At 36.5% G+C, this 15,526-nt stretch overlaps 1 protein-coding gene across 1 annotated transcript in view; it reads left to right on the top strand.

Moving 5' to 3' along the window:
- Window positions 1-15,526, top strand: part of LOC139167804 (VPS10 domain-containing receptor SorCS3-like) — a 624,967-nt gene that overhangs the window by 593,564 nt on the left and 15,877 nt on the right. The window contains exons 22-23 of the mRNA XM_070752751.1: window positions 6,508-6,620; window positions 11,936-12,067. Coding sequence (XP_070608852.1) covers window positions 6,508-6,620; window positions 11,936-12,067 — 245 coding nt within the window. The remainder of the gene's footprint in view (window positions 1-6,507; window positions 6,621-11,935; window positions 12,068-15,526) is intronic.

The raw sequence follows: 15,526 nt of genomic DNA, 5'->3' as shown, positions 1-15,526 counted from the left end.
AAGTAGAAAATGGTTCTTAATAAGAGGGGAAAAAATCTTGAACAACCGGTTCTTATCTAGAAAAGTTCTTAAGTAGAGGCGTTCTTAAGTAGAGGTACCATTGTTACTTCTTTGCTGACGATGAACACTTTTAGGAAATTGTGAATCAGTGGGAAAGCTTTGAGAACCAGTTTGGCACAATGGTTAGGAAACTGTGTATCAGTGGGAAAGCTTTGAAAACCAGTTTGGCACCAGGCTAGAAAACAGAAGACCACGAGTTCAACTTTAGGCATGAAGCCAACTTGGTGACCTCGGGACAGTCATGTATGCACATGTACACGCAGACATACAAAGGCAGTTTTTACATTAAGTTCCTGGTATCAAGTAAACAATTGGACTTAAAGTGAAATATGCCACTATACAGAGAATATTCTGATAACTAAATGTAAAATTTGGGGAAAGGGTTCTTTTTACATTCTAATTCTGAATAAATGTGTCAATTGCCTTTTAGTAAATTGGATATTATTGACATGAATATAGCTAAAAATAATATGCATTGTATTATGTATTGGCAAATATTTCTGTCCATGTATATCATCCTGGATAAAAAGGAGACGACCTAATATGATAAAACATTTTGATGTTCACAATTTCCTTTCTTCAGTGAAACACAATTCATTTCTATATGCATTCTTACCTTTTACTTTCACCCCATCAACATTTAGAATTAATAAATATGCGGCATATCTGAGCAATATATTTGAAGCACATCTTTGAGAAAAACAAAATTTCATTTCTTTGTCATGAACATTAAAATAATTTATTTAAACATAATTAAACTGATTTATTTAATAGCTTTGTTTGGTTGTCCTGTTAAAACATACAATTTGGTCATAACTCTTTGGGCCTGTATCCAAAGTTTGGAGGTCCCAATCTTCAATTTTGCTTCTCTGAACTGAGTCATTCTTATCAGGTCAGGCCACAGAATCTCTGCTTCTGAAGTCCCTGTTAGATTAACATGAAAACATAAAAACATCTTCAAAAATGAAAAAAGACAGTGAAGTATTAGGGAATAATAGGAGTTGATGAGTAAAAGCAGAACTATCAACAAAGATGAAGAATAAAGCAAACAAATACGGCAAGAAGCTTATTAAAAGCCAAAGAAACATTTTGTCAAAGAAATGGTCTATTTATGAGACATAAAACTTGTCTACCACTTAAATTAGCCTTGCACTACTGCAAAGATTTAATTTGGGAGTGATTTTTTCATGTCTCGTGAATTGCTGTATCCTGATTTGTCTGTCACTACCTTAATCTGTTTTATTCTGCATTATATAGTCATGGCAGCACATAAGGCTAACAAACAGGTATCTCTTTGCTTTTGGAAAATAGATTACTAGTACTAAGAATGTGCTCAGTGGAGCACAAAGCATGTCAAATACAATAGAAGAAGACACTAGTTTATGGAACTGCTGCTCATTTTACTCTTTGTCCTGTTTAATTGCTGAACAATATTGATGAAACCAAAACAGTTTAGAATGCTAGGCATGAAACAAATGTCACACAAAGGATTTATACCATTTATACCATTAACTGATTAACTTCTTGCTTTCTATCTCAACCTTTCTTTTAGTTTCTTAGCAAAATTATTTTTTTTAAAAAAACCTTCCAATTTATGTCTTTCATTTAAGTTTTAGATTTGTTTTCCTTTCTCTCTCTTCAATTGACTCCCTCTCAGAATCCTCCTGGGATACGGGGTGCAGTCCTGTGTTCTAGGTATCCCAAAGCTTTTGTTTCCAGACCAGTGACTCACAAACAGCCTGAAACCATCTTAAATTGCATTCACTTGTGCTGCTATTAAAATGCAAAAAACCCACAAGGATAATCATGGATCATTTTCCAATGGATTGTTTATTTTATTTATTTTATTTATTTATTTATTTATTTTGTCCAATACACAATACATATAGAAGAGAATAGATACGTAGTAATATATATAAAGAAAATATATAAAAATAGAGAAGATATATGAAAGGAAGAAAATATATATAATATATGAGATAAAGGAAAGACAAATGGACAAGGGGACGAAAGGCACACTAGTGCACTTATGTACACCCCTTACTGACCTCTTAAGAACCTGGAGAGGTCAATCGTGGATAGTCTAAGGGAGAAATGTTGGGGGTTAGGGGTTGACACTATTGAGTCCGGTAATGACAACTCGATGGTTAAAGTCATATTTTTTACAGTCAAGTTTGGAGCGGTTAATATTAAGTTTGAATCTGTTGCATACTCTTGTGTTGTTGCGGTTGAAGCTGAAGTAGTCATTGACAGGTAGGACGTTGCAGCATATGATCTTGTGGGCAATACTTATATCGTGTTTTAGGCGTCATAGTTCTAAGCTTTCTAGACCCAGGATTGTTAGTCTATTTTCGTGGGGTATTCTTTTTCGAGTGGAGGAGTGAAGGGCTCTTCTGGTGAAATATCTTTGGACGTTTTCAAGGGTGTTGATGTCCGAGATGTGGCATGGATTCCAGACAGATGAGCTGTATTCAAGGATGGGTCTGGCAAAAGTTCTGTAGGCTCTTTTGAGTAGTGTGAGATTGCCGGAGCAGAAGCTACGTAGGATCAGGTTAACAACTCTAGAAGCTTTTTGGCGATATTGTTGCAGTGGGCTTTAGCACTTAGGTCATTTGATATTAGTATCAATATCACTGAGTGTGGGTTGGCTGTGAGAATTTGTTTATTCAGTTTATATATGAGGTTTGGATTCTTTTTGCCGATGTGGAGGGTAGAGCATTTGTTGGTTGATATTTGAAGTTGCCAGGTGTTAGACCAACCTGAGACAAAGCCGAGGTCTTTTTGGAGAGTAAATGTGTTGTCCGTGGTGTTAAAAAGTTTTACATTGTCAGCAAAAAGAACAGTTGCTTGTGATATGATCGCAGAAGTCATTGATGTAGAGAATGAAAAGTGTAGGACCTAGTACGCTGTCCTGGTGAACACCACTTTTGACAGGGACGGGGGTGGAAATGGCGCTTCCAATTTTGACAACTTGTTGCCTGTTTGACAGGAATGCAGTAATCCAGCTGTGGAGGAATCCTGAGATGCCATAGGATTTGAGTTAGTTTGTCGTGGACCACTGAATTGAAGGCTTTGCAAAAGTCAATATAAATTGCATCAATGGATTTTCCTTGATCTAGGTGGGTAGTCCAAATGTTTTTGCAGTGAAGTGGTTTCTAAGTAAAGGGTGATTGATTGATTTATAATTGATTCGATAATTTTACATGAGATGCAGCATAATGATATTGGTCTGTAGTTGTCAACGAGAGAAGGGTCTCCTTTTTTGAAGATGGGGATGACTATTGCTTTTGACCATAGCTTGGGGAGTGTGCTGGTCTTGAAGGATTTTTGGAAGATAATGCTTAGAGGTTCAGCTATAGCAGAAGAAAGCTTTTTTAGGAAGTATGCACAAAGACCGTCTGGTCTGACTGATAGGGAAGGTTTGAGGTCACGGATTGCTTTTTCAACACGGTCTACAGTGAAGTCGATTTGGGTTAGGTGGTTGAGAGAGTTTAAGGTTGAGATTTGCAAAGATGGGGGATGAGCCATTACTGTTAACAAAGACAGAGCCAAAGAAAGAGTTGAAGAGGTTAGCCTTGGATCGTGGTATTCTTTGTTGTTGGCTCCTACGAGAGGTGGAATAGGTCTAGAGTCATTGAGTTTGTTGTTGACAAAGTTGTAGAAGGCTCGGTTAGATTTGGTGCGTAGGAGGTTTTCCTCTTGTTTGCTGTAATAGTTGAGACATTCTGCTTTTATTTGCTGGCATATGCTTTTGTAGCAGCTTTTGAAGGTGGTTACTTTGCCTTTTTTGCTTTTATGCCAGAGATATTTTTTTTTTGTTTGTAGTTTCTTTATCGAGACAGGTAAGTTATTTTTTCTTTTACCTCTGGATGAAGTAAGTGGCACATGTAGTCCGATAAGTCTTTTAATTTGGAGTAAGAACGTGTTGTAGAGATCATCAATGGTGTTGCAGTTAGAGAACAAGGATTGCCAGTTGAGAATTGAGAGATTGGCATCAATGAGTTCATAGTTGGCTTTCCTAAAATTGTACTTAGGTGTCAAGTTATTCAGGTGAGTGTTAGGATGGTGTAGATTGAGGTTGAAGTTAATCATACTGTGATCGCTGTTAGAGAAGGTTCTTTTATATGCAGTTCATAGATAGCGCTTTTGCTATTACAGAATATGAGGTCAAGACAACTATTGAGTCTGGTATTGTTTGATACTAATTGTTCAAGTCCTAAGCTGGTGACGTCATTGTAAAGGGCAGTATGTATAGGTTCTGTAGAGCATTCGTTTAGGGTCCAGTGGATGTGTGGTAGGTTGAGGTCACCAAGGAATATAATGGGATAGGGGCAGGAGGTTGCCCACATGAGTAGGGAAGTTAATTTTGTTGCATGAGTAATGTCGCAATCTGGAGCTATGTAGCAAAGTAGGAAGCAGAGTGTGGTGTCGAGGGAAAGATCACATATTATGGTTTCAGGAAGGATAAGATCATATACAACTTGGATGTTTTTTTAGATTCAGTGAATTTTTATAGAATATAGCTACACCACCTCCTCTGCCGGGTTCACGGTCAGACCGGAAAACAAGGTAGTTACTTGGTGTGATGATGGAGTCAGGATAGGATGTATTCAGCCATGTTTCACAAACAGAGATTATGTCAAATATGTTGGTGTCAAGTAGGAGGAGGAATTCAGACAACTTGTTGATAATACTTCTTGCATTGATTAATTTACATTTGAGATTGAATTTGTGTTCAGGAATGAAATTGGATTGAGTTGAGTTGAAGTTGGATTGAATTGAATTGAGGTAGTAAGGGTCATGCTTTCCTATTTTTTGTTGGAAGTGCTGGGGATGTCCATTTGTTGGTGAGGGATGGTAGGTAGAGATGGTAGGTAGGATGGAGAGTGCAAACAATATCAACTGAGCATTATAGGAAAGTATGCAAGGGAATGTCAGATAAACGACTTACTATTGAGTCACTTCGAGAAGGTCCCTGAGTCACCTCCAGAAGGTCCCTGAGTCACCTCGAGAAGGGCAATATAGAAATCCAATAAATAAATGGATGGATGGATGGATGGATGGATGGATGGATGGATGGATAGATAGATAGATAGATAGATAGATAGATAGATAGATAGATAGATAGATAGATAGATAGATAGATAGATACTGTCCTGGTTTTCCTGACTACTTATGAGTTTTGAAAATGAGATGGTAGCATGCTGACAATTTAGACAAGTAGTACTCTCACAAGAGCGGTATCTGCATTTTTGCCTGTACTTGTGACAGTTGGATTGGATGATCAGAAATAAATTCTAGTTCACACATACAAGAGGACATAAGTTGTAGGAACAACAGAGGGGGAAAGAATAATAATGGCTTCACTCCATAACCTGAAAACTGAAATGCGGTGAGAGCCTACCCATAGAAAAATGAATTTGTAAAATTGCATCAAGGAAATGAAAAAGGAATAGAGCTGGAAACAAGGGAACCCAACTCCAAAGCAAACAATACTGTGAAATTAGTCAAATCCAGAGATAAAGTCCAAGTGAAGTTCAAAGAACACTAATGTCAAAATGCCTGTACAGTGATACCTCTACTTACAAACTTAATTCATTCCGTGACCAGGTTTTTCCTATAGGAATCAATGCAAAAGCAAATAATGCATGTGATTGGGTGGAGGTCTTGTTTCCTCCCAAGAGATTCCTAGAGAGGCCCCCAGAGGCTTCTCCTTGCCTTTTCCGGTTACAATTTTGGAGGCTTGGGTTTGTAAGTGGAGAATGATTCTTGAGAAGAGGCCAAAAAATCTTGAACACCCAGTTCTTATCTAGAAAAGTTTGTAAGTAGAGGTGTTCTTAGGTACCACTGTATTGTGGATATTATTTGTCGCTCCTTTTTTAATGGAAAGTGATTAAATTCTTTTGTTTAAAAGGTGGTGAGTTTATATATAAATGATTTTCAGTCTGAATAGAATTTTCTCTATATATGGAGAACATTTAGAGATACATAATCTGCTGGAAATTTAAAGGGAGATCAGATACATTTTTATTAAATACATGATAACTTAATGTGGATGCTTGACATACTGGAAATAAGTTTTAGCATCTGAGGAAAATGGCAATTTTCTGTAGAGCAAGAATGTTTTTGAGAATTACATACACAGTACATAAACAACACTCATTTATACCTATATGTTTATATTCATACACACAAATAAACATACAAGATATTTGATATGTTTTACATTTCTGAGAATATATTGTTCTATAGGGTTTTTGTAAAACTTTGTTATTTGACTTTATAATGAATCTTCGGAGAGGGGCGGCATACAAATCTAATAAATTATTATTATTATTATTATTATTATTATTATTATTATTATTATTATTAATACATTTTAACCATTCCTGTAAACAACCATAATTATTTGTACCAGAATTTTAGTGTGACTATCTTTCTTTGCAGAATATTTTCAGTCTCAATTATTATCATTTTCACCCAATTTGGATTATCACAATCCTGATATTCCAGAGTGGAGAGAAGACATTGGACGAGTTATCAAAGCAGCTTTGGTGCATGTGAGTATCTAGGGAAATCTACCGAATAATAAGCATAATTTTCTTAAAGTTTGAACAGTCTGTACAAGCACAATTCAGGAAAGGAGATTATAATTTTCTATTATACACCACAACCTTGATAAAGCTAGTCTTATCATTCTGATACACACATGCAATTACCTAGATAAATATTGCATAGCACTTTTCAGCACCCAACAAACCCAGACTTGTTTTCTTTTAAATAATGTTTGTTTTGTTCTGCTTTTTAATTGTTTTTTTTAATATTAGAATGTTTTGCAGTCCTTGAAGTGTTATCTGTGCAACCTTTGATGATAAGAAGATAGAATCATTTTGTAGATAAAATATTAGGAAGGATTAATTATAATATACCATTTTCCCAGTGGATCTATGATTGCTGAGTCTGTGCTTATATGTTTGTCATTCAAGATGGATATATTATCTGTCTTTATGATCAATGCAGTTTAATTGACTCACATAATGATGCTATCTTTATGTTCATTCCTATTCATTGCCATAATTATGTTCTATGTCTTCTACCTTAGCAAATATTATAAAAATACTATAGTACAAAATGTCGGGTTTTAATTCTTCAGAGATACGTTGTCTGATTTTTTAAAAGTATGAACCCTTTCATTATTTTTGCCATTATTATGCAGGCTTTTTTAAATAAACAAATAAATATTACATTGCACCTAATCTTCCACATGATTTTTAAAAATGTACTCTGTTTCTTCTACTTAAAAGATATACAATGAAATCCTGATTCATAAGTTCAGTGTTATAAATAAGATAAAGAAAAGCATTATCTGGCTTTTCCCAACAGAAAATAGAGCTCTGAAAACTACTTTTTTTTTCTTGCTACATTACAAAAGAATATGAAAGAGCATTTCTTTTTGTAAACTTCTTTCTGTTGTTTTAGAAACATCTGCCTCCAGTGTACTGATCAAAGCTTTCCACAATCATAAGCTTAGCTATGAGTACTCCATAAGGCAGTAAACATTTTTTTCCCTCATCTCACCTTTGAAGGATAAACAGCTGATAATATATGGAGATAAATCCCAGTAAAAGATAGATCTGTGTGGAAATTATTAATACCTAAAAATTATCCTAAATCAAGACCACTCATATTTTCCCTTCTCTGATTTTGGGGGTCCCTCCAGTTTCTGTCTTCACATCAATATCAAGATTTAGTCTTTCTGCAGCCAGGTCACAAATTGCAGATTTTTCTCCTTAGCTACAGAACCTGTGGACAACTGGGGGATTTAAAAGTGCCATCCCCCTGCCTCTGCCACCACCTGTTTTACCATTTCCTCAAACTGGGCCTGAGACTGGAACATAAATCTCTGAGCTGGCCCATGTTGTGCCTCTTCCATCCCTGCTGAAATAGGCTCCTCTCTGGCCTCCATACCTGTTTCACTTCTGTTGGGGTGGTCCCATTCTTTGCACAATGAATTAGGAACACGGGCTGAAGCTGTAATGTAGTGGTGGATGATCCACTTAGGCCATGGTGTCTCAATCAAAGGCCTAATCAGGCTCCCTTCGCTTCCTAGGCCTACTGTGTGAGGGAGGCCTAGGCCTGAGTTAGGGTAATGGATGATCCTGGGAACACAATCTGAAGCTGTTCCCTGCAAGGTCAGGCAATTGCAGTGAGGTGGGGGCAAGCCATCTGCTTAGGCCATGTCATGGTCAATCAAAGGCCTCTGTACTGGCCTAATCAGGCTCCCTTCATAGGCCTACTTTGTGAGGGAGATCTATTTTTTTTAAAAATGATTTTAATTGGTTTTATAGGTTTACATAAAACAAACATATAACAGTGCACAGTGCATGTGCCCGTCACCTAACAACACACACACCCCGTCACCCCCACCACCCCTACAAGAGGATTCAAATTTTTTTACTTATTTATCTATCTATTAATCCTTGGCTCTATCTTGAACAAATATTACTAAAAGAGTGATTGTAATTTATTTTTCATATTTACATCACAGATTCTACTTAACATATAGTCTTTTACCTTGTTCCATCGCACCATCAGCTTCTCCAATTTATTCTCATCAAAATTATTTAATCTTATTTCCATAATTTCAAAATGTATGTGATCCACCATATACCAGTACCAATTTTGTACTGTCCATTTTGTAGAATCTTTCCATCCTAATATCATCACCGCTTGAGCACTTTCCAATGCTGCGGTTTTAATTTCCTTAAATTCTCCTAGTTCCCTATATTTAATTAAAATTGCTATTTCTTTTGTAATAATCCAGTTAATGTTTAACATTTTATTAATTTCACTCTGGACTACATTCCAGAATTTCTGAATTTCTGCACACTCCCAGATCATATGCATAAAAATTCCTTTTTTCTGGCACCTGTGCCAACATTTGCCCTTCTCTTTCCCCTGGAAGTGTGCAATTTGTACAGGTGTATAATACCATTTATGTAAGATTTTTCTTCTCATCTCTCTAACTCTCGTATTTTTAATCTTGTATATATTTTCTATTGTTTCTTTCATTTCTCTTTCATCTATTTGTAAATCATCCTGCCAACATCTTGTTAAACTTTTTGTTACTTCTTCTTCCATCTGCAATAGCATTCTAGGCCTCTTCGAAAAACACTGAACAAGATTCAGTGTGCAGAACATGACCTCTGAGCTAAGCTCAGTGTACAGAACATGACTATTATCCTGAATGGTCACTAGGGGTATCTTACCCCCACAGTATTTTTCACCAGATTGTAAGTCATATGTGTACCAAATTTGGTTGAAATTACTCAAGGTATACCAGAGTTATGCTGGAACATGCATGCATGCATACATACATACACACATACATACATACAGTGATAGATAGATAGATAGATAGATAGATAGATAGATAGATAGATAGATAGATAGATAGATAGATAGATAGATAGATAGATAGATAGAGCTGAAGCTATGCATTTTGATCTTTTTTAAAAAAAAGCTGAAGGATTTTGCATGGATTATAACTAGGATTTTATTTAATGATTTTCAGATCATTCTATCTTTAGAATAAAAATTATTGTATGTGTGAAAGAGAAGGGAGGAGAGATGGAGCAAGAGTGACAGAGAGAAAGGCACACAGACAGACAACAAGGCACCAAGGGTTGAAATGTATCAACGGAATTTATAGCACTTTCAATCCAGTATAGATTAATCTTGATTAGGAAGAATATATATAATGTGGGTGGGGCGGATGGGGGAGGTACAACCTTCTTATTATCTCCTACCATTTTTTCTAAACTTGGAGAGTGCTTTAGGGCAGTGGTCCCCAACCTTTTTTCCACCAGGGACCAGTTTCAGCAAGACAATTTTTCTATGGCCCGGTGGGGGCGGAAAGGGGGTTTAGCTTATCGTTCCATTGTCTCTCCCCCCCCCTTTTTTTAATTTTGCGGGGGAGTTGAGGTGACAGAGGGAGGAAGGGTAGGAGGGGGTGGTTTCCTGTCTCTTTCCCCTCCTGTTCACTCGGGACCGCCATTTGCCTTTAAGCAGTTCCAGAGGACATCCCCCCCCCGTTCCGGCTGGGATTGCAGCAAGGAATCCCAGAGCAGGGGGAGGTGCCTCCATGGACACAGTCACCTTCCTTTGCGATCGCTGCCTGCTTGGAGCGCCCACCACTGCCAGGTCTGGTAATTTTCTTGCAGCAAGGAATCCTTCCAAAAGAAAATTACCAGAGCTGGTGGTGGGGGTTTCATGGTCACACACACACCCCTGGCTTCGCTCCCACCCAGGACCCCGGGAATAGGGTGGGGGAGCCTAGCAAAAAAAGAGCTGCACAATGCCAAAGCCTTTTCGTTTGAGCTGCAGGCAGAGCGAGGGCTTCGCAAGGGCTTCGCAAGGAGGAAATAGACCACTTTCGATGAGAGAAGAAAGACGGGAAAGGAAGAAAGCAAGCAAGCAAAGGTTTTCTCAGCCCGAGGCAAATGGCGGTCCCAAGTGAACGTGAGGGGAAAGAGACAGGAAACAGCTTGGCACTCGCCGGCTCCACAGTAGCTGCTGACTCTGCAGACCGGTGCAACATGCCTTGCGGCCCGGTACTGGTCCGCGGACCGGCGGTTGGGGACCCCTGCTTTAGGGAATTGCAATTTCAGGGAATTGCAGTTTGCAAACTACCATGAGCAGAGCAAGATACTAATATTGTTTGAATTCCTAATTTTAGCTTCAAAAATAATAATTTGTATAGTTTTATCAAATCCAAAGCTGGAAAAAAGGGATACATTATTGAGGTACACTACTGAGACTCCTGTGGGCCCCTTATGTGTTCAGTAATGTCATTTGGACTATTTTATAGTACCTGTCATTTATAGTTTAAATTATTGATTCAATTTATTCTAAGTAAATTAAAAGCATAGTATTCAATACACATTTACGTGTAGATCTAGTCAAGTAGTATTTTATTAACATTAATGTATTCTATTGTTTTGGACATGTATTTTATATATAGAACTTTTACATTAGATGTTTTCTTTTATAAGTTGTTGAATGAAATGAAAATCTATTGGTACAATAAAAATCTACAGACATATATTGTTATGCATTTCTTTGTTGTATCTTTGTGGCCCTCTTTTAGTAAAATAAATATATACACTGAGAATGATCAGGGAAAACCAACAACACCAAAACCAGATTTCTGTACATTAAAAAAAATGTTTTCAAACTTTTATCTCCTCAGGCAATCAGGACAGAAAGTTGTTCAGAGGTTTCCACAACCGCATGCTTTTCATAAGGCAATGTGGAAGGATTCATCCTTCAAGTAGATGATGGGTGGCAATACAATATGAATTACTTATTGAACAACTTGTGACTTAGAACGTGCACTTCACTGTGAATTTGCCTACATGCATTTCCAATCAGAGTAGAAACATGTCTCCTTTTTATCTAATATTATCACCTTTTCAACACCATTTGCCCACTGCTTCTCCAAAATGGGAGCTGATTTGGGAACTCTTAACATTGCTAAGTTAAGGAACATTAAGTTGTTATTCTATCCTCCTAACTTAATGTGCAGAGGTCTTCCAAAAACATTGTATAGTAAAATCACAACATTATTCACATCACTTATACATTATACATTATAGAGCAAGAATTTTAAAATTATTTCAAATATGAAAACAAGTCTGCTTTTAGGCAATGTTTACCCACTATAAATACACTAGGTGCATATTTGGCAACCTCAAATTTTTCTGCCATTGTTTAGAGTTTGTTGAAAGTTAAATGACTTACAAACTAAAAATACAGCAATAGCATGTACTAAAGAATCCTGTTTTTTTGTTTTTCTCCCTCTCACTTTGCTTAGGTGACTGGTATACCTAAGGAACAAATTCTTGTAGCAGTATTCCCTGGATTGCCTACCTCTGCTGAGCTCTTCATCTTACCACATCAAAATATATCAGAGAGAAGGAAAGATAGTGAAGATGATTTAGAACAGGTGGGATTTTCCTTCTTTCAGGTGGTTATGTATTCCTCCAACTGTTAAACTGGCTCTGAACTGAAGAGGTACTATAATCTACGGCAGTCTTTCTCATCCATGGCCATTTGAAGATATGGAGTATCACTGGTTGGGAAATTATGGGAGTTGAAATCCGTACAACGTCAAGTGGCCAAAATTGAGAAACACTGATTTATAATGTTAAGTTTAAACTTTCTGTATAAATATTGGTTTTTATTTTAAATTGTTGATTGACAGCCACCCAAAAATGGAAATCATCGAGTTGATTTTCTGAGTATATGATTATTATTTTTTTACTTTTATTTTTGAAATATTTATTTTTGGAAAGTTGACTTATTTTGATAAACATATCATGAGATGTGATATGTAAGTTTGTAATAAATTAAAACACAGTACTTTAAAACCTGTATCTAAGACTCTAATTCAACTTAAAAATATAGTAAAAGACAAAAACATAGCACAAGCAATAAAAATGGTTATGACAACAAAAAAATAAAATACATAAATCCACAGTAACCGAATTTAAACATGCCTGGGATAAACATATATCCATTGTGGATGTACCAGATTACTTTTTGCGGTTACTGTGGATGTACCAGATTACTTTTTGGCTTCTTCGGATTGTGGAGCGGATTGATGTGACGAGGTGCCCGTTATAAACAGGAGCCGCAAGAAATTTTCACAACAAAATAGCATTCAACTGCCTGGGATAAACATATATCCATTGTAAGATAAAATACAGGAAATAGTAAAAGGGCAGACTAGATGGACCATGGGGTCTTTTTCTGCCGTCAGTCTTCTATGTTTCTATGTTTCTATAATGAGATAGCTTACTTTTGTTCTGCAAATTTTTTTTTGGTCCCTTTGGTTTTGACTCTTAGATCCTACAGTTTTCTTAGTAAGATTTCAGAAGTGATTTGTCATTGCCCGCTTCCTCAGATTGAGAGAAGGTGACTTGCACAAGGTCGCTCAGTTGGCTTTGTACCTAAGGCTAGACTAAAAATCTTGAATTCCCATTTTTTAGCCTGATGCCTTAACACTGCACCAAATTGGTTCTCTCTGCAAAGATATCATACTACTAAGTAAATAAAAAGTTACTAAAGATATTTATTAAAGCAATTGGAAGGAGAAAAACATAATGTACAAGAGGAAAGAAACCCAATGTCATACTTGCACAAATGAAAGTACTAGGAGACAGGAACTAGAAATATGTTTTTAGGAGCCAAATAAAACATATAGGAAGAAATATATCGTGCGTTCAATCATCATGAAAGATGATGAATAGAGCCATGGTGACGCAGTGGTTAGAATGTAGTACTAAAGGAGTAACTCACTGCTCACTACAGGAGTTCAGGTTTAGGATAGGATAGGATAGAATAGGATAGAATGGGACCTTGGAGGTCTTCTAGTCTAAGCCCCGCTTGCTGGAAACCCTACACCACTTTAGACAAATGGTTATCCAACATCTTCTTAAAAACTTCCAGTGTTAAAGCATTCACAACTGTTCCACTGATTAATTGTTCTAACTATCAGTAAATTTCTCCTTTGTTGTAAGTTGCTTATTTTCTTGCTTATTTTCCATCCATTGCTTCTTGTTCTACCCTCAGGTTATTTAGAGAATAGTTTGACCCCCCTCTTCTTTATGCCAACCCCTGAGATATTGGAATGCTGCTATCATGTCTTCCCTCGATCCCTCTTTTCATTAAACTAGACCTACCAGTTCTTGCAATTGTTCTTCACATGTTTTAGCCTCCATTCCCCTAATCATCTTTGTTGTTCTCTTCACTCTTTCTAAAGTCTCTACATCTTTGTTACATTGTGGCGATCAAAACTGAATGCAGTATTCCAAGTGTGACCTTAACAAGGCATTATAAAGTGGTATTATCACTTCACATGATCTTGATTCTGTTTATCTGTTAATGCAGCCTAGAACTGTGTTGGGGATTTTTGCAGCTGTTGCATAATGCTGGCTCATATTTAAGTGACAGTCCACTAGGACTCCAAGATCACTCTCACAGTTACTACCATTGAGCAAGGTACCACATATACTGTACCTGTGCATTTTGTTTTTCTTGCCTAAATGTAGAACCTTTTTGAATTTTTGGTTTTGAGTGGCTCAAGGTTTTAAGTAGTTCAAGGTTATTTTGAGCAGCTCAAGATTAATTCAGCCTTTCATTCTTTCTGTGTGGGTAAAATGAGAACCCCGGTTGTTGGGGACAATATGCTGACCCTGTAACCTGGTTAGAGAGGGCTGTAAAGCACTGTGAAGCACTTTGTAATACTGTGAAGCAGTATATTCACAGACTAGCGTATATTCCGTGAATATATTCCCAGTATATTTAAAGAATACTAACTCTTGAAGGTTACAACCTTCAATCAGGGTAGCATGCTTTCTTGATGGCTGACACACACAAAATACCAATATACTTTAAACAGCACTACATACAGAAAGTCTTAATAGACACATGGCAATATATAAAAAGAAACCACTATCTTTCTATTCCGAAATGGATATCTCCAACAGAAGCGATAATTTATCCAAACGCTTTATCCCCAGATAAAATTATAACATATGATCAATTGTTAGATGATAATAACAATTTAATTTCTAACCAAAAGCTTCTGGACAAAAGTAACCAACTTGATTAGCTACACTACCTACAAATCAAGTCAAAATATAATGAACATATAAATAGATTCGGCTTCCAGAAAAACCAACGTGCTCGACAAGATTTTAGGGCCTGAAAAGAAAAAATATCTAAAATATACAATTTCAACATGATACAGCAGAAGAAATAGTCAAAGGATCAATGGTAGCATGGGCCCAAAATTTCAGTTACTCAATTTAAACGAATGGAAAAAATTTGGACCGTGAACTATAAATTAACAATGGCGATCCCATACAAGGAAAACCAATATAAAATGTTTTATAGATGGCACTTACCACCTGCCAGACTCGCCAAGATGTACCCAAATATGTCAACCCTATGTTGGAAATGTGGAAAGAAACCTGGAACCTACTATCATATTTGATGTACTTGCGAGACAACAAAAAATTATTGGCACAAAATGAAAACTCTTTTAGACCAGATTACCTCTCAGACTATCCAAATTAAACCTGAGTTATTTCTGCTAGGAATTATTAGACAAAATATTAAAAAAGAAGATCGCTATATTATACTTCATATTATTACAGCTGCAAGAATCCTATATGCACAATGTTGGAAGCAAGAAAAGATTACAACTACTTTAAACCTTTTAATCAAAATTATGGAATGTGCCAAAATATCAAAACTAACAGTGGAAATGCAAAATAGGGAGGAGACAGATTTCTACAAGGCCTGGGACAAATGGTATTATTAGCTAAAACAAATAAAATATTTAAAAATTATCCATAAAGAAGACTATCCAAGAACAACACCATGTAGAAATAACAAT

Source organism: Erythrolamprus reginae, chromosome 5, assembly GCF_031021105.1.
Source record: "Erythrolamprus reginae isolate rEryReg1 chromosome 5, rEryReg1.hap1, whole genome shotgun sequence".
In the NCBI taxonomy this organism is placed as follows: Eukaryota; Metazoa; Chordata; class Lepidosauria; order Squamata; family Dipsadidae; genus Erythrolamprus; species Erythrolamprus reginae.
This window is presented reverse-complemented; position numbering and strand designations above follow the sequence as displayed.